Below are 20,119 nucleotides of genomic sequence, written 5' to 3'. Positions count from 1 at the left end.
CTTGGATTAATTGCAAATTGGGCAGAAAGTACAATCTCCATCTCATCATCCCATACACTGAGTCAAAACAGGTAGCACTGGGAGAAACGTAACGTTGCAGACAGTGATTATTTTCATTATCAGTATAACTGATAAAAACTGACTGACAAAAACTAAATCCACGCCTCAGGAGGTAAATGCAGACAAACTTACAACTAAATTCTAAAAAGCTGAATGTGTCTTGTATTCACAACAACTGTGTTTACTGAAAGCTCATTCATATTATACTATTAGAGCTATACTTCAAAATGTGCTTTTTTGTTAAATTGATCACAAATCAATCATGTCTGTGACGTGGTTTAGTGCCTGTTTCTTCACCGGCTAAATTAGATGTATGATCATTTGCCACTTCATTAGATACACTACAGAAAACAAATGCATTCTTATATAACTGTCCTGTACTAAATCCCCCTTTGTGATTGTTATAATGTTCAGTTTACGTTGAAACAGAGTCAGAATTCAGTGGTGTCATCATTTTGGAGCATGTAGTTTGTGGTGTTGATAAACTGTTGGATTGAATTAAATACAGCCTCCAAAAAGAAAAGCACAGCTGAATCAACGGCTCTCTCAATTACTGGAGATGCTGAATGAAGAAAAGATTTTTTTTTCATGACCGTTATCCTACAATATCTTTGTTTTCTCAAGTGGATCTAGTGAACTGAGTGTATGTTAGTGCTGCTACAGATATCACTCGTGATGGGGTGAATTTGCAACGTGGGTCTGAACAGTGAGACGACCCCCTCTAGTGGAGAGGTCAAAAAACAGCAGCGTGCACAGCTGCAGTCAAAAGCGGATCTTTCCCATTTTCCAGCCGACGTGGCTTAAACCACTGCTGTAAATTCTGTCATAATCACTTAAATAATAATTAGAGGGAATAAAAGGGACACTGTGGCAAGTGACTCTTGCGCTCTGTGGAGAAAATCCATGTGTGGAATGTTTGTTGGTGCCGTCTCAAGACTGGATTACTGCAGCTTTCCTTTGGACGAGCAGGGAAACGGAATTATCGCTGTCCCAGATAGAGAGCTGCAGACTCTACTCCACTGTCTTATCTGTCCGAGCGCATCTCTTTTTTATCCCGTTTCCCAGTCCAGTTTGACTTTCAAGCTAAAACACACAAAATCCCAGTAATCCGCCTTGCAGCAGTAAACTGATGATTCAAACACAAACATGCGCCGGTAAGGTCACTGTTGTGGTCTAAATATTTTCATCTATTTTTTCTCTGCTGTAAATTACAGAAAACTGCATGCGATTCTGCAAAAAAACTCCCCCTTAGCGTGATTAACACTCACACCCACTGGGCAGTGGGTTTGTGCAGTGTAGGTGCGAGATATATTTGGCAGCCTAGGTGGGCAGGTTCGGTGTCCCACAGTAGCTGGATATATTTGGTCGTGTTCTGAGAGATGCGGGTATACATATGTGGTGCGGACGCAGGGGTATATTTGGCACGCTAATCCTCATGAACAGTAGCAAAGATGCCAACCATGCAGGAAGGACAAGCTAATGTTTGTTACATTTGCAGCCCATGCAAAGCAAAGCAAAGCGAACGGTTAAAGGGGACACGGCAGGCTGGCTCACTTCGTTGGTAGTGGTCTGCAATATGAGGATGATAAATGCCAGAGTTAACTTAACTTCAAATCTCTGCCTTGGGCTACATCTACAGAACTGCAGCCCCAATCTCTGATATTTCAAGGGCAGATCTGGAGGAGAGAGCGCACTTGAGTCCGGAGAGAATAGCGCATCAGGGAAAAAGACTTATGGAAGCCTTTATTATAGATCCATTAAGCAATCTGTGCCCTTTACTGACCTCCAGCAGAAACCAGTAGGGATTGTAATAACAGATTTTCTTTTCTACAGGACTCTGCCTGAGGACACACCGCCCCCACGCAGCAGCAACTCCACAAAGTTAACTAATCAGGGATGAAATTAAAAAAAAAGTTCTTCACAAAGAGATGGTGAATCACTGCGCAACTCTACTCAAAATAGCAAATGGCGACATGTTAACTTGGCCTCTTTGTCATTTGCTATTCTGGTTTGAGAGAGAAGCTTTGCAGCTTTTTGGAGTTGCAGTTACGTACAGTTCAACTCGTATGCCCTTCAGTGTTAAACGAGGATACGGACGTGCAAGTTTTACATTTTCTATACGCCGATAAGGCATAACATTATGACCACCTTCCTAATATTGTGCAGGTCTCCCTTGTGAGTTATCAGAGAATGGACATGGGTCTTCTGAGGGTGACCTGTGTTGTCTGGAAGCAGGATGTTGTTAGTGGGGGTCGTTGGGTCCTATGGAGTGAGGGGAGGGGCCCTCTGGGGATCACAGACACTTGGGATCTAGTGAATTTCCTCAAATATTTCAATTTGTTGCGTTGATAACGCCTAACCACAGCATCAAAGTATTTAACGTAACAAGTAATGTAAATGCATTGAAGGAGCCCCAGAGACCAAAACAAATTCCATCCACTATAAGCCTGATAAATCGGTGTATCCGTAGATGAGAGGAGCTGCACTCTCCCAGCAGCCTGCCTGCTGCCTCTGAGCTGTGTGCTCCTGTTGCTTTCACAATAAGCCTCTTTTTTTTTCCCCCAGAATAAACTTCTTTGGAGACTCCCTGTTCACATAACTTTGTTTTTTTTGTAATCAGTTGTGTGAATGAGTAGCAGGCTGTGTGTGAAAGGCTTTAAACGCACATGCTCACGGGCAAGAAAAATCTGTCATGACAGTGAGTCAACTGTGACTAATTACAGGCCCTGCAGCTCCACACCCTGCCTCCTCACAGAGCTGCAAGTCGGTGCATTCAGCACTACAATACCGTAGCAGGCTGCTGAGGAATCTTGCCTCCGAGTCTCAAAAAGCCCTCGCGAGCGCCCTGAACACCTTATTTACCTGACACGATTATGATCCTTGACCTTATGTGCCACGAGCTACGTGCACATATCTAATGTCAATACTGGTCTTTGTGCGTATGAAAGTTGTACTCGCCCAAAGGTTGATGTGGCCGATGACCTTTCTCTCGGAATGAACAGGGGTTTATGCTTTGACTGAGGGCGATATGTGAAGGCCAATATTGGAACTAGACGTGTAAATAGTATTTATGTAAATAAACTAAAAATGTAAGAATTCTCTGTTGAGACTAACGATGTTAGAGTGTATTTCTAACGATTTTATTCTTGAATCAGAAACATGTGATACTGTAGCACCATCTTCTAATTCACCTGTGTGTGGAGCTGCCACCACCTCTCACATTAGTGGAGCCCTAGACCCACGTAACATACCATGCATTATCAACTGTGACTCTGAGTCTGTTGTTTTTGTTTTTGGCACTGATCTGCTTAACAAACAGGACAGAGAGAGAGAGAGAGAGAGAGAGAGAGAGAGAGAGAGAGATGAAAATCGCACTTAATAAACTCTCTTGTTCTGTAGTGGCAAGTTTGAGAATCCTAAAAATGAGAAGAACAAGAGATCAGAAACTTGGGTATCGTGCTGCTAACACATGTTTTTTTTTTTTTTTTCATTCATGTGTTGACAATATCCTCTGGTCTTGAAGCATTTAGCCAGGCCCGCCCCCCCTGTTAAGTGCTAAACACCGTCTCATTGAATGGATCTGGTACTGCCGACACGCTGTTTAATTGCCATGTTTCTACAGGAGGTACCACAACATGAACTGGCACACAGAGACAGAGGGCATGTCGTCTCCGTCCGTCCAACAGAGGTGCCTTCACTCCCGTCTCGCACTTTCAAAAAACTTTGTAATTACAACCAGGGCGGAAAAAAACGCCTTCTCACGCAGGCACAAACGCATATAAAAGCTTTTTAAAAAGGACTTTGTCTCCACAGTTTCATTCAGTCTGGCAGACAAGTTCAAGATGTCTACGGCGGCTTCCCCCACCCTCCCTCCTGCTCAGTTTAGGAAACAACAAACAATGCGGTTGCTATGGACTCATCTGGGCGCCCTGAGACCGCATGTCAGCAGGAGTTTAGACAGCCCGACAGCCAAGTTGCAGACAGTTCACTCATATGGGTTACGGGCCTGATTATTCCTCCTTTTATAAACAAACATGGATATGCTGCAATCACTATGCATCCTTCCTCCAGGAGGAAACTCACATAGCGAAAGATCAAGCCTCCGGAAGGATATTTACACCATCCTACAGCTCTCCCAGTCAATCATGCTAATGAATTTGGCCTAAGGCAGTTTTCTGACATGCCTGAAGACCGTCCGCAGGCTCCTTGACCATTTACACTGTAAAGTGTGTTTTGGTCAAAGGAAATATAAAAGAATACCAACGCTAACATAGCTAAGTTGCAACTTATCAAAATGTCAAACTCTCAAAACTATACAAAGCTCCTTTCTTGTGTAAGCAAGCTTTAGAGAAAAAAAATCTCCTAAATTGCATCATCCAATCCAATCCCATTATATTTGGCACACATCAAAACAGATTTCTTATCACTAAGGTAATACTAGGAGCTATGAACCATTGGCATCAGAGTGCATGACTTGACTTCTACTGTTTCTGCTTGTCCAACCAACAGCACAAAAAAACAAAGACATTCAGTTCTCTATCGCACAACACAAAGAACACAAGCACATTCAGACACCGACGTTTGGTACATGAAGAAATTACTTGATTTATCATTCAAATTCTCTATTGAGTCATTTATTCAGGTCTGCAACGAGCTGAATTTGTTTAATATGTCTCCTTTTACATATCCTTCCTATGTATACAGTTAAAACATACACCCTACAAAAAAATACAACCTGCAAACATTCTGCCACAGTAACCCTGGATCAGTTGTGGGGGCTCGGTGCCCTGTTCAAGGGCATCAAGCGCAGATGAAGGACACTAGAGATGTAAACACCAGCTAATATCTCGCCGTAGGTCACCTGCCAGTATTAAACCTCCAGCACTGCTATTACTGGTTGGTCTGTTCATCTCAATCCTACACTAGAAAAAAGTATGCACTAAGTTAAAAGTGTTATCCAGAGTGTAAATTCATTTAAATCTAATTAGCGATCGTGGGTCATATAAACACAAAAGGGCTCAATTTGTCTTGTCTGGCTTTCAGGCAGTGGGGGAGGAGTGACGAGTCGATGAACGGATTAGATTACCGACAGAAAATAAATAAGACTGCAAATTAAGGGGCAATGTATCAGGCAACTTGACAAACGATTGGAAAGTTTTGCCTTCTAGTAATGTCTGTCTGCACAATTGTCAAGACAAAAAATTCAGTTCAATTAAAAGGATTCTGATAAATAACAAAAAAAAATATCATATTGGTTCCAGCGGTTTTTCCTAAAAGGAATTTAAAAATTGTACTGAAGCATGAATGTTATCATCATTGATCATTTTAAGTAACACAAAATCATCAACATTGCAAAACATGCCTGGACCTGGAAGAGCTCATTAGCAGTCAAGTATGACACAACTCAATTCAAAATTGAAAAGACGACAAATAAATAAATAATATACTGGGAATAAGAAAAGTGTATTAAAAAAAAAGCAAAGATGTAGCAGGTAAGCTAACATGGTTAGTTACTTTTGAATGAACACATAAACAGTAGTTTCGTGGTGATGTAAGATCCTGACTCACCAGTTTCTCCATCTCCTGCTCTCGAAGCCTCTCCTCTCTCTGTCGTCGATGGTACTCCAGCAGCTCATCCTCGTTGTCACTGATCTCTGTGATGCTGTTCTTCCTCTCTCTCATGCCAGGGTGGGGTCTCCCTGAGGACATCTTCCTGTGGGTCCTGGGACTGGCTACAGGGGATGAACCGGGTAGGGAACCAAGGCTGTAAGCAGGGGACAAGGAATTCCCAAAGCTCGCCTTCCGTACCCCGGTGCCACCACTGCCCTCCATCATCATGGAGGTGGGCGATGGACTGCGAGCTCGAATTCCTCTGCTGCATGTTGGTTCCTCTGATGTAGATCCAGTCTTGCGTCGAAGTCTGGGACTCTCTGGGACAAGCTTGCTCAGACCTGAGGGGCTGTCTGGAGTCCTCATTGTGGGAACTGTCCCTGGAAGCGCCCCTGGGAGAACTGGAACCCCTCTCCGAGCCAGGGATGGACTTAAAGGTGGCAGCTCTCTCATACTACTGCTCCCTCCACTTCCCCCATTCAGTTCCATGTTTCTCCTGGCCATGCGAGGGCTTTCAGGGGGCTGCAGCGAGCGTGGATGCTGCTGGAGTGGGGAACCTTGAATGATATGGACGATGGGGTCCAGGGGAGGCTGGAAGGCTCTGGTTGGTTGAGAAAGCTGCCTGGGGGGGCTAGAGGTAAGGGAGTGATCACTTAGACTGGTCTGCTCTCTAAAGGGGCTGGCAGGCCTTTCCTGGAGCACCGTGGTAGTCTTGGTCCTTGGGCTGGATGGCGATGGTGATGGAAAGGTGGGAAATTTGGGAGTAAGTCTTGGGCTACTTGGCACAACGTTTCTGCTACTAAGAGATTCGTTAGAAGACAGAAAGGAGGTCTGTCGAGGGCTCTCAGGCCCATCTTGGCCTAGTCCTCTGCGGCTTGGCTTGGGGCTTGCAGGAGCTTCTGTTAAGACCTTTCGCTGCAGCCTGGGGCTCTCCTGAACTTTGTGGCCCACCCCGCTGCTGCTGAAGTTAGGCAGTATGGTCCGTGGCTGGGGTACAGGCGGAGGCTGGGTGGTGAAGTTGTAGCTAGAGGAGCGTACAGGCACTGGCGGCAGAGAAGAACTCTGGTCCTGGGGTCCTCCACTAGGAGAGGGGCTGGTAATGCTCCCACTGCTGGCCGCTGAGGGGGAGGATAGCGGGGAGAAAGGAGGGGATGTATTCTCATAGCTAGAGCCCACAGACATGGCCCCTGGGCTGGTAGGAGGGGACAATAGATAACGACCCCCTCCATTGACCATGGGTGACAGGGGGGAGTGACCTCCAGGAGGTTTTTTTGCCTCCGAGGAAGAAGGCTGAGGGTCATCCATGACTAGGGAGTCCATGATCTCCTGGAGGTCCTTCTCAATAGAGCTGACGATCGCACTGTGCTCAGACTGGACTTTCTCTCCAGGAGCTGGGGGAGACTGGCCTGGACTGGCCTGGTGATTCCCATTGACCAAACTCTCTGTGTCTAGACAGAAAAGACAGGAAAAATTGTGATCAGGTATGAGTACAAAGAGAGTTTAAGCCCAATGATAATGACAATCAAGATTGTTGAGCTACTTTCAGACTGAGAATAGGGATACATCAAAAATCTGAACCACATACGGACATACCACCACCAACACTGCTCATCCTTTCAAAATGATTTGTTTGCTTATTCACAGTTCTTTTTAACAATGACCTGAGATCTTACTACAGGTACAATGCACCTTCAATATCCTGGATGCCAGACCAACATCCCCATTTTTGTGGCAAAAAGTTGGTCTGAAATCGCTCCATTGAAAACTGATTATGTTCTGGCAAAGGTCTGCCAGGACACAGAAATTGTTTTGGCTCAGTCTCAGATCCCATTTGAGTATGGTGGAGTTGAGTTTGTTGACAACAAAATGTCTGATTTCTTGTAGGACTATGCAGTTGCATCCCAACATAGCTTTTTACTCTTTAATGGTTGAAACAGGTCCTATCATAAAATCCAGGTGGTGTGTTACCAGACTATGAGACAGTTCTAATAATGGTGTCCTGCATCAATACATTTTACTCTGAAAATGACATTCTGTATTACCTATGCATTACCTATTGTATAAGGTTTAAACCAAATCTGCTAGATGACCTGACCTTGCCTGTCTTTCCCTTGGTAAAAGAGGTAGTGAAGAAGGCAATAAGGAAAGCAACCATTAACCTTGACCTGAGATTTTTATGGCTTTCCATTATTAATTTGGGCTGATTTCCCAACTGCCAAATGTTATTTCTTTTCTGGTTTGGTAAATATACTGCAAGACAGTGACGAGGAGATGAACAAGCTGGTGAGCTGGATAGGGATCAGTAGAAAATGTGCCTACATAACCACATTACTGTGTGGCCCAAAAGCAACGTAGGACACAGGCCGGGTAATCTAATCTTAACCGCCTCCCTCTAATGTCAGCATCGTAGATTATTACAACAGAAACGCAAGGCCACGTGGGAGATTCACCAGCATGGCTTTGGGGCAGGGATCAGTGTACAAATCAGGTTTATTAATGCTAAATAAAATCTGTTTAAAGTGACTTGTTGTCATTTTTAAATGGAAATACGAGGACAACCGAGATATCAGTGCGAACACTAAGAGGGGCAGAGCTGTCATGTCCAACAGTGGCATAGTAACACTGTAAACCTGAAAAATGACAGAGATGGAGCATGGGATAACAGAGCGCACAATATAATGAAATAGAAGTTCGTTTCGTCTTTCTGCTAAGATGATGTCAGAGAGGACTGCTCTGAAATATATAAGCTTCACAAATAATGCATCAGCTGTGCTTTTTAAACTGAGATGGTAGCAGCTTCACCTGCTCTCCCACAACACAACACTGCCATGCCACGAAGCTGTGCCTTCATCTCGACCACAGCCACAATCAAACTGAATCCATTCTCCTGCAAAAGATAAAGCACGACGGTCTGCAGGCTGACACCTCAATGCATTTTACCCCCTCGAGCTCCTCGCAAATGTCAATGTCACAGACAACAACCCGGCTTCAATCTTATGTGCACAGTAGAACACGAAGGGGGTGGGGTGACTGGAAGAAATGCAACCGTTTGGTGAGGGAAAGCCCGTGCAATGATGTCATGGGATACAGTCCGAGTACACCGTGCCAAACTTCATTTACAAATCTGGCAATTTAACGTTAACGTAATCGCCGATGACAAGGGATGTCTGATGCAAATTGACTTGAGATTTTCTCATCAACCGCGAGGACCTCTGCAATTCCGCTTTAATTCCGGGCTCCATATGGAAGAAACACGCGTTTTATCCATCTGCCATTCCCCAAATCTCCCCTCCTGAGATTACACACTGTGATATTGTTACAAGGAAATTAAATACCCTCCTTCCCGAAAGGGTTCATATTTATTGATCGGTTAGGCGCTGAATAAAGGGTTAAAATGAAATGATTCGACTCAAGTAAGCAATGTTGTCATACAGCGTGTGTACCTTCCCTGATAAATAAATGCACATTAAACCGACAGATTGTTAATGGAGTTTGGCGCGATGCCGGTTCGCATCACTTCACTAGCCCAAAGCTCGGGCATTAAGCAGTCGGGTTACTCACATGAACGAATAAAACTGCGACCCGGTCGGTTTCAGTGCGGTTCACCTGCTACATGACACGCACACACACGCACATATGAGGCCCACATCCTCCGGACACCGTTAACACACCGGGTGTGACGGAGCCCCGCCGTGCCTGACTCCACGCACACCGAGGAAGATGTGGAGATTCAACACCGAAGTGATATTTCAGCCGGGGTCAGGGTGCTCGGCACGGTTGCCGACTACGGTACCATTCATATCAAGTTACTAGACAGCAAAGGCAACACGGCATGGATCCGGTACGGATCTTCAAAATAAAGCCTTAACTAAATTACACTAAACATTAAGTTGGTCTTGACTGAACATGACAAATAAACTACTAACAGCGTCCCTTGAAATCTCATAATACAATACAGATATAAATACTTTACATTTATGCTACAAATAAAATGAATCATTAGACAGGACAGCCCCGGTCAGCTCTCCCCAACAAGCAACCTTCCTCAAATAAGTATTGATGTAATTTATTTTGAAGGTAGACGTGTTGTATTTCCGGTGTGCCGGCTAACTCTTTCTCTCCGAGTGATGCAGACTTCAGAGAGATTTACAGCTGTTTTTAAAGAGTCACGGTAGTTCATTTTATGACTTGTCACGGTTGTTGTCTCCATGTAATGAAGATTTTATCACTTTCAGGTGAGACGGGGGGGAAAACATCAACAAATAACCTGCTTAACAACTAACTGCAACATTTCATTGGTATGAAAGTGAAATTTTAGGATGAACTCAGCTGATATTGGATTAGAAATTCATGCAATAATATGACAGGACCAACTTCCGAGGAGATAAAATGTGAGTGAATTAAAGCAAAGAAGTTTGGAAACATGAAATGATGTACAATTCTTATTTTCCCACACAAAATACTAAATGTCTTACAAATCCAGCATTGTCAAATATATAGAAATATACATTTTCACTGGCTTGGTTATGAAACAAAAGGGGTCAGGAAATATGTTCTTACTCCTTTGCAAGGCAAAACGATTCTCTGACTCATTTTCAGATTTGCTCTATCTCATTTTCATTGATTGACTTATTTTCATTCCATAATAATGGGAGGAAAAAACAAAGTCGACATGTGACAGTTCCATACTGCAACCTTCAGTCTTTAGAGGCTCTTTTTGCAGACTGTCAAGCAGCCAGTGATATAGTACACAGCAGTAAAATCAGTGGGAGATTAAGGCCTGTTATTGAAAAGCAAGGCCAACACACAGATGACCAGTGGGTGGGTGCAGGCGGGCACCGGAGGGGAAATCCAGGCAGGGAGGGTGCAGAGACAGCAGACAGTAGACTGGAACTGGAGGTTTATAAATAGTCCTTGAAAAGAGATACCGTAACTCCAGCCGTCGGCCGCTTTAAGTAAGCAGCTCAGGGCCACAAAGCGGTCTGCTTGCCTGGCAGAGAAGCACAGGAAGTGTCCAATCAGTAAAGAGCTGCATCTTAAAAGAAGGCTGGCTGAGGATGGACAGTGTCAATGGACTGTCACTGAGCTGGCAAAGCACGCCAAAGCCAACTGACACGCAGGTGAAGGTGACCGGCATCACAAAAACACACCATCATTGCAGAGCGGTGGGTTTATTTTGCGAGTACGAATATATGTTGTGTAAGAAGAGCCAATTCTCTGACTGAGGTTCCAAAGTAATGCAATGGAAAAGGCAGTCATCCACAACAGCAGAGGTCCAGATTTAATCCATGGACTGTGTATAAAGATGGATGAACCCCAGATGCCGACCGTAGTATTCTTGAGGAGCGATTTAGAAGCTCAGTGTGTTTTTTTCCTCCCAGCTTACTAAAAACGGGACGAACTGTTACGGCATGACAGGTAGACAGAAAGCCACCAGTGATGGCATACAACAAATATATAAGTGTGAAGAAATATTGAATATTGACAATATGTTCCTTATTAATGTTGGTTGAGGTGGTTTATTTTATTCAGTCCTTGGTTTTGTATTTTCATTGAATCAACTTCTATTACTTAGGATCACTAACTGTAATACATGATGTACAAGATCAGGACTTGCCAATGTGTTTAGTGAAAACTACAAACCGATACATGATTTGATACATCAGGGTTTGGCCCTGATAATGGCCCCGTTCCTATAATTTATACAAAGATAACAAGTGTCATTTTCGAGTCCTTTCAAGCTGATATGACAAATATGCCCGGTTTATCATGGGAGTGGTAAAAGCAGCCTTCATCTGGATGCAACTCAGGAATGCATAATTGGTACGTTTCTAAACAACGGAAGGCTTTCATTACTGGATCAGGAAGTCCAGGGCAGCCAGCGTGCCTGTGCGCTATACTTATCCCCTGGTGTCAGGGGACGTCAAAGAGAGAAAGAGGGGAAATAACAAGATGCTGTGACAGTTCCCTGGTAGCGGAGCTCGCCAGGAGAAGGTACACTTACAGTGCGTCTGCCAAGGAGGAGGGGAGGGGGAGGTGGGGGCTCACACAAACGCAAGCAGCTGAAAAACTTTGCCCGGAGATGCGGAGGAATGAGATGCTCATAAAACATGCATAGTGTTAACTCCGGCACCGGGTCCCAGCTGGGCACCACTCAGGCTCCGGGGTTCGATGAGTGCTGCATTTTAAAGGCCCATTCTGACAACAAGGGCCTTCTAACAGAGCTACAAATGGGAATGTTGGGAAAGCTACAGTGTGTACTGTTTCTTATTCTGTTGTTGATGTCCAGGTAAATATGCCATGCTACAAAATGCTGTTCTAGCTTCAGGCGACCCTGTGCTGTTCCACATTCTTCACCTTTTCCAGGTTATAAAAAGGGGAAAAAATGGCTGGAGTTTACTGCTGTACAAACATCCACCTGTAAAATACCCCGGCCCCTGCTCCTCCACCTCCTCCACCAGGCTGTAACAATCTGGCCTATTCATGCATTACAGGCCAGGCTGAAACTGGAACTTTGTGTTCTTTTTAGGTCTTATTATTCATGGGACAAAAGGCCAGTGTGTTTTTATTCACGCCGAGTTGTGTTTGTGGAAAGAGAAGGAACTGACATGACGCTAAGGGGCTGGCGCTGCTGAGTGAAAGCGGACACGAGATTATAGTAAAGCACACAATGGCATGTATTGTGTAGCGTGTGCATGCACATGAGTGCCATACGGTACCTGTGCATAGTCTGTAGTCCCTGGTGGAGACGCTTCCTCCCTGGGGCATCATGCTCTTCATCCTGGAGGCTTCCTCGGGGTGGTTGAAGCGGAAGAATGCTGACTGGCCAAAACACAGCATGCAGCCTGAGGATCAGAACATATGTGGTTGCATTAATGCCACAGTACCTTCTTTAGGGGATTCACATTTCTGGAGGATTGGGGAGATCCACAGAGAGCATACAATATTGGTTATTTAAGTTTAAAACTGAAAGATGGTGCAGCATTTTTAATTTAAGGTACAACTTAACGATGTGCGGCATGTTAAGGGAAAATGTAGCGTAGTCACCTCTAACTGCATTAAAACACACGTAGATTTTAGATTTATGTTTGTGTTCGGATTAAATCAAAAGCAGTTAACTGCAATATGATGACTTTGTAACACTTTGAACCAGGTTTCCAGTCTTAACGCTAAGCTGAGCTAACGGTGACGTCGATCCTTTAATACCACGCCTTCAGAATACATCAGAAGTAAAGGCCCTGCATTTATAATGCCAAGTATTATCAGCTGTGTGTGAATAAAGTGCCAAAAGTAAAAGCACTCATTATGCCGTATCACCTTTGACAATGTTAACAGCTTATTAGCACTGATGTGTATTATCTGCGCAGAGGGAGCTAGTCTTATTTCATTTTAATGCATTTACTTTGGTCCAGTTGTTCCAGATGAGGGGATGGGAAAAATGTAAATTGTGGATAGATGCAGTGATCGAAATGTAAACATATGAGAAGTTTGACAGAAAGCCTAATGAGATGATGCTTTATTGGAATTTGTCACAAATTTATATTTTTCACAGTTTCTTCCATTTATGTTCTTCTTATTATTAAACAACGAATGAATGCAGGGGTAAAAAGTACAATATTTTTCTCTTAAACTGCTTTCCACCACTGAGCAATTTGCTCATTCTTGATATTTGGTGTGCAGACGTGCAGAAGAGTGGAATCAATCTTTCCATTTAACACACGCACACACACACACACACACACACACACACAGAAGGAAATCAAACATTACCCAAAATGGTAAAGTAAAGCTTAACAGAACAATCACCCAAAAACCCTGCGTGTGCGCATGCGCATGACTGGTGACAACATCTCGATCAGACAGACGCCCACAAAATTGTCACGGAGGCAGACGGAGAGATATGTTCGGTGAACATATGTAATCGGAGCCGTTCTGGCCGCCTCAGCAATGCACAGTGTTCAAACAGGAACCAAGTGCGCGGAGAAACTGCGCTGACTCAGGCCACGCCATTACCAAACACAAAGCACGAGGACACGCAGTCCTGATGTCACCACTTCAAATTAACGACTTATGACACTTGGTGCTGATGAACTTGGACAGGAACAATTGCCGCAAGTGTATGAGACTTATTAGAGAAAAAAAAAAAAAAGAAATGAAGGCATCATGAAACACTCATTTATATTTGTATTATAATGACTCAAGTCCTGGCCCTAATTGGTGATTTGCGAGTGATTTAAATGTAAACAATGAGCATAACGAAACATGTTTTTTCAACAATATTAGAATAGAATAGTAGAATATTCCCCTGTTAAATACGGTGAAATAGATGTGTAAAGTAGCAGGAAAGAGAGAATCGTACTTAAGTGGGTAAAAAGTCACTGAATAATCCGGTGAGCCTCACCCCTGACATCCTGCTTCTACAGGATACACATCCAATTAAGGAGATAAGATGCTGTAAAGATGCTTTATTTCGGTTTTTGTTTTAAACCACAATAAACAAAGTGATGACAGATATTTAACTAGTGCAAATGTAGCAAACCATGTGGCTGACGATTTCAGACACATTAAAGCTGAACTATCATAACAACAGTGGCTCAAATGACTCATAGGGACCAATCCACAGAAAATTGTATGTACTGTATATTCCAGGATTCTTTGGAGACTAAAAGCAAGTCATCCCATTTTAATTAGATGCATATATGTTTTGTACAGCAACACACTGGGTCTCTATGGTAATATAAATCTCATCCACTTAGCGTCTGATCTGAAATGTCAGAACACATAATGCATGTAGTTAATTTAGCGTCTTCATGCGCAATGGGCTTGATAACAGATAAGCAATCACATGTTTATAGCTTTCTCAATATAGCACCATTGTGTCGGGCTGAGATTACACGAGAAAGGTCTTCCGGGCCCGGGTTGAGATAAGATCCCCGCCTGTCGTCATGAGGCCCGAGGTAAAATCGGAAACTTCTCCATCACACGGGAGGCTGCGGTGATGCGCAGCAAAGCCAGATGCCCTTTTATTATGGACAGACACACACTGACAGCCTGGGAAGAAAACAGCTGATTACATCACACATGCGGGCGAGGGCGCAACTGATGGAAAACAGGTGGTTTGTTCGGTCTTGACAAGTGGTGTTAATATGCAGCGCAGCAGCGACAGAAGAATAAAATTAGGCTACGGCAGGATGAGATGCCACTGCAGAGAGACTCGTTCGGACATGATGTTGTACAGTTTCTAGTATACTTTGCCCAGTGGGATTTGGATCCTCCACTGAGAAACTCTGCATGGCATTTGTACTTAGATCACTGCTACCAATTTCCTTGCCATCATAATTCTCAGTTCCACTGACAGAATCGGACTTATTTGTATCTACATTTAGATTAGATGACAACAAAAACATAAAATTTGGCAAGTCCAGAGGCAGAACCAAGGGATGGCCATTATCTACGTGAAGAATGAGAATGAGTTTGATGCTCATTTTCTCACCATCACACTAGACAACAAAAGAGCAAATGATAAGGAATCGCGATTATTCAGTGTTGCGATGTAGAAACATTCCAGTTTCTATTCTAACTTTACAGGCCTGGTGGTTGGTTACACAGAACAGTCAGTGGGAAATGGTAAGGACACAAGTAAGAGAACTTGTTCCCAAGCACAGTCCTCGAGTAAAAAGACGTTGAACAATCTGATCTGCCTCACTCTGACATCCTGCTTTTACGGGATATACACCCAATTAAGGAGATAAGATGCTCTGAAGATGCTCATTTTAGCTGATTTGAAACCACCGTAAACAAAGCGATGACAGATAATTATCTGGAGCAAATGTACCAATCCTCCCATGTATGACCGGACAAATGATCTGTCCACACAAGCTAAAAGAAAACGTAACAATATTAACATGAAACAACAGCAGGACGCAGAGTCGTCTTCACCCCTTTGTGGAACAACCGCATGGAGTCCAACTGCTTTGCGAGGGAAGGTCTAACTATCCCGACCCTGTTTCCAGTCAAGTTCTGCTACTCTGCTAAGTGTCACTTATTCCTGCAGACGTTAATGCCATTGCTTATGTTGGAAACAGCAAAACAAAAAAATGCCTCGCCGATGGCGAAGTTACAGCGGTGGTGCTAAATATCACTGAAATTGATACTTTCTAATGGTACAATAAATTCCACATGCCTACGCGAGCAGCCTAAGTGCAGGACTTTGCTTATTTGCATTAGTATTTTTTTCCCAATCATCATCAGTATCTGTGCAAAGTGGTACGGAGACTGGTTTTAAAAAATTTCCATGAGCGCTCCCTTCAGCGGTTACAACACCACGCTCGACATAATTTTGGTCGGTAATTTCCACATTGTTTCTGCCGATGCTTGGAAGTCGCATAGCAGGAAAATGAGCGTACCATCAGTCTGGCCATGAGAGGGAAAAGCAAAAACGTGCTGAATAGGACGCTCGGCGGCGGTGACCCGGGATGTCGGTGCCGCGGCCCGCAGAGCCACGTCAGCTCGGCCGCTGCGTCTTCATGCTCGCCGCTTCAGCAGTCACCCGACTCCTTCACCTAGCTCCTGTTTCCCCTGGATTCTGCCAGCAGCGCTCTCCTTCCCTACACCTCTCTGACTCACGGCACACACTCCCCACCCCGGACTTGCATTAACCTGATCCTCGTTGCGAAGATTGGTTCAGGCACTGCTAAAGAAAACAGTGGTTAAAAGAATGTATCTTTTAGCGGCGTGTGTCTGACACTGCCGTGACTAACTCCTCACTCGCTCTGATAGCTGGAGGCAGCTGGTGAGTGGTCCGCGTCATTTTGATCCAGCAGTTCTGTCAAACAATGAACGTGTCTGTCGGAAGTGTAGGAAAACAGTGATGACTTGAGCTACGTTCCAATGGGATTACCTGGAGACGTCCTCTGAGTTCGACTCAAATCCACTCATATTGTTTCTGTGCATGAAGTCTCTTCTACTTTTTGACTCCACTCCACTTCAAGTCAGAGGTTAATATTGTACCTTTTACACCACTGCATTTATTTAACAGCTTTAGTTACTTTGCAGATTTGAAAATATGAAAATTACAATAAAATAAAAAATGACGTGATAAGACTATATGGGTCCCAGGAGAGAAGAGACAAACCACCTGGCAGCGTCCAAATCGGCACCACTTTAATCGATGTGATGAACACATTAATTCATCAATAAATGAAATCCAATACATCAACATGTGCTGCCACGCATCTCATGCTTCTCATTGTCTTTTGCTGTAGGCTGGAGATTAGCACTGGATTAGCGTTATTACAGGACCGCTGAGGTTGGAGCAACATGGGAGGTCATTCGGTAATTCCATGGGAACAGGGCTCAAGTTTAACAACTTGCACTGCAATAGCTGTGTTCTTATCGAATGAAGACCAAATATGTGTATGCAGTATAATGTGATGTTGTGGTACGCCCTGATAGTTCAACGAGCAGCCGCCCGATGAACTAGTCCGCCTCTTCCTGTCACCTATTAAAATAAAGTCTTAAAAGACCCAAAAAATAGCATTATAGCTATTGTCTTTAATTGAAAATCATATTTTCAATATATACATATATATATATATATATATATAATGTTTAGCTTGTTCGTTCAATATCTATACTGGCTAATAAATAGCTTATAACCATAGGAATTGTTGGCATGCTAGCACCCTGGTGTTAGCACTTAGCTTGAAGAACCGATGTGCCTTTATACCACTTCTTTTAAAGCTCTCAAATGTCTTGATTGTCATTTCTGAAAACACTTCACAGCTATGATTTCTGACCTTATCTAAAACTTCCCGTTACGAAAACATGGCTACCATGAGAGGGCACTGTGCATTTGAGGTTTTCTCGTGAACAGGGTAAATACGAGCCCCTTTGAAGGCAGCGTGAAAAAGCGCGGACAGTCCCATCTTTTTGTTCTCTGTACTAATGCTGTGAGGTGATCCCTGAGGAACATGGAGACGATATAACGTTGGGGACCACTGACTACTATGGACAAACCCACGGTGATGTCACCCACTGGACTCTGAACCGCGAAAATGGAGCCCGCTGTCGACATGCTGAATGATCTGTCCTCCGCCCACACTCGGATATTCCAAACGTGGACATGGGGGGTCGTGTCGCACTTTGAGCTCCAGATATTTTTTGTACCAGGCTGTAAACATGTTTAATAATGCTGTAAAGTTGGGCTTTTTAACATGGGGGTCTATGGGGATTTGATGCCTTTTGGAGGCAGCCTCAAGTGGCCACTATGTGAACTGCGATTTTTTGCACTTCCACATGGGCTTCATTGCTCAGACCCGGAGGTTGCCGCCAGGTTTGGAGCAAAGGAACAGTGTGTTCCCATCTCTTGTTCTAAATCTACCAAAAAAAAGAAAAAAGAAAAGAAGGTCCATACTATCATAGTCTGAGACAGAACTTGACCAGTTTTGAGAGGCTTAAACTCCTGCAGGCTTATTTGTAACGGACGATGCTCTGGGAAGCTGAATACAGTACGTGGTAGGAGAACAACTGCCCTACACTGAGTAGCTGTGAGTAAATCCTGTCCTACACAGACAGTGTGCTCGAGTGTGGAGCTGCTGTGCGTATGTGCAGCCATGCAAGTCAAAATGATGCAGAGGCTGCTGAAGGCTGACGGATGAGGGAAGACGTTTCTCCTCCTCTGCCCTGTTCTCTCAGCACAAAACGCTGCTGGCAGCTGACACTCACTCACAGGCTGACCCCCACCTCCCCCACACACCCCTGACCCCCCAAGGCAGAGTGACCCTGTGCCTCGGCGCTGCCAGGCCCGGGGTGCATGTGCGTGCTTGTGCGTTTCTATTCGTGTGTGGTCGCTGACAGCAGAGGGCCCACCAGGGATCCACACGAGATGAGTCAGCGAAAGCGGGGAGAACACATGTTTCATACACGCGAAAACACACGCTCGATTCAGAAACGACTGCCAGGCGTGTGCCATCTGACACGGTGGTACCCCGTACCGTCCTAGAAAATGACAGGACGCAGTTGAACCTTACCGCACTCGCACCACTTGCCCTTTGCTTTCACTGCAGAATAGATAGCGCTGCACTTCAGATGCTCAAAATGCTGTCTTTATGCGCGGGAAAACAAGGATCACATTCTTGCAGGAGGAAAAGAAAAACAGGGTAGGATCGCATGATAAATGTCAAGGAAAAAAGAAGCAGTACAATAATCAGAGACAGACTCGGGGAGATATTTAAAAGAACCGGCTCCCATCTGACTGCAAGAACATTTTGTAGGTTGTACTTATTTATTTTTTCCATGGTTAGGAAACAGTCCGCAATTCCTGCACTGGATTCAAACTGCCTACTTACGCTTGAAGAGATAATAAGAACGAGTCTAATATGTAATCCAAAATGTCTTTATTTTTTATGTCTTAGTTTTTCTTAATCCACACCACCTCAGGTGTAGCTAATTAGGAAAATTAAACCCATGAACCAAATACATTTGTACTGTCACTCCAAGAGCAGCAAACAATTGTAAACCAACTCTGAATTTGCCTCAGCAAAAATAAAGAATTTATCTGTACGCCTGTCCGTCTGGCTAGATTGACTTTTGATCCCTTTTATCTTTAATCTTTAACATGATCTCCAGTTCCAACGAATATGTCGACATTTAATCTATTCTAACTTTGCGATAACCCACATAACGTGACATATTCAGGGACAATAAGCAATAAATGCAGACCTTTAAAGGGCTTTTCTTCCCTAATTTATGACAAAAACCAAAGCCTGTGTCACATTTTCCTAATCAGTCCATCTGCTTTAGGCTTTCACTGAGGTGCTGTCAATGAAGTCCATCACTGGCAGTCCCCTGATGCCCATTAGTACTCATCAATTTAGCCATTCCAACACCGTGCAGCTACTTAAAATGATGGATCGTCCCACTGCGAGGAGACACACTTCAGGGAGCGTCAGACGACAGATCTCGACAAACTAAACGTAGATTTATGGTCCACCGGGACTTGAGGATTTATCCGGGTCCCTGGAACAGGTCAGGTTTTGGAGATGCTCTAAACGGGCCATGTATCATAGTCAGTTTGGAGAATGCAGCGAGAGGTAGATCATAAATCATGCAGATATTCATTTAGCAGCACCCACACAGAGTTGACACGGAGAAACTGTTGTGCTTTATTTTGCAATTATAGGAATGAGAGGCAATTTAATGGGAGCTCTTGGTGTAAAGTTGGTATAGCAGGAATGACAGATGGTTTGCTACGACCTCGTAAAATCTTCAAACAAGACAGGAGCTTATCCAAAGTGGACGGTTTGCGGATACAGCGTCCATTTGTGGACACAAACAGCAGAATCCACACAAACAAAGTGACTTTCCCACCTTATCTCCGGCAGTGAACAGATCTGCTACAGACATTCCTTTCTCATATTAAACAGAGAGCTGGGTGGGACGGTTAATG

General features: G+C 44.0%; 1 protein-coding gene across 21 annotated transcripts in view; it reads right to left on the bottom strand.

The window, feature by feature from the left end:
- phldb1b (pleckstrin homology-like domain, family B, member 1b) overlaps positions 1 to 20,119 on the bottom strand; it is a 105,336-nt gene that overhangs the window by 35,555 nt on the left and 49,662 nt on the right. For all 21 annotated transcript variants that reach the window (XM_047594448.1, XM_047594453.1, XM_047594444.1 and 18 more), the window contains 2 exons: positions 12,390 to 12,515; positions 5,629 to 7,118 (listed from right to left, as the gene is read on the bottom strand). In XM_047594448.1, coding sequence (XP_047450404.1) covers positions 5,629 to 7,118; positions 12,390 to 12,515 — 1,616 coding nt within the window. The remainder of the gene's footprint in view (positions 1 to 5,628; positions 7,119 to 12,389; positions 12,516 to 20,119) is intronic.

Source organism: Mugil cephalus, chromosome 9 (genome assembly GCF_022458985.1).
Source record: "Mugil cephalus isolate CIBA_MC_2020 chromosome 9, CIBA_Mcephalus_1.1, whole genome shotgun sequence".
In the NCBI taxonomy this organism is placed as follows: domain Eukaryota; kingdom Metazoa; phylum Chordata; class Actinopteri; order Mugiliformes; family Mugilidae; genus Mugil; species Mugil cephalus.
Note: the sequence above shows the minus strand (reverse complement) of the source record. Positions and strands in the feature narration are given on the sequence as shown.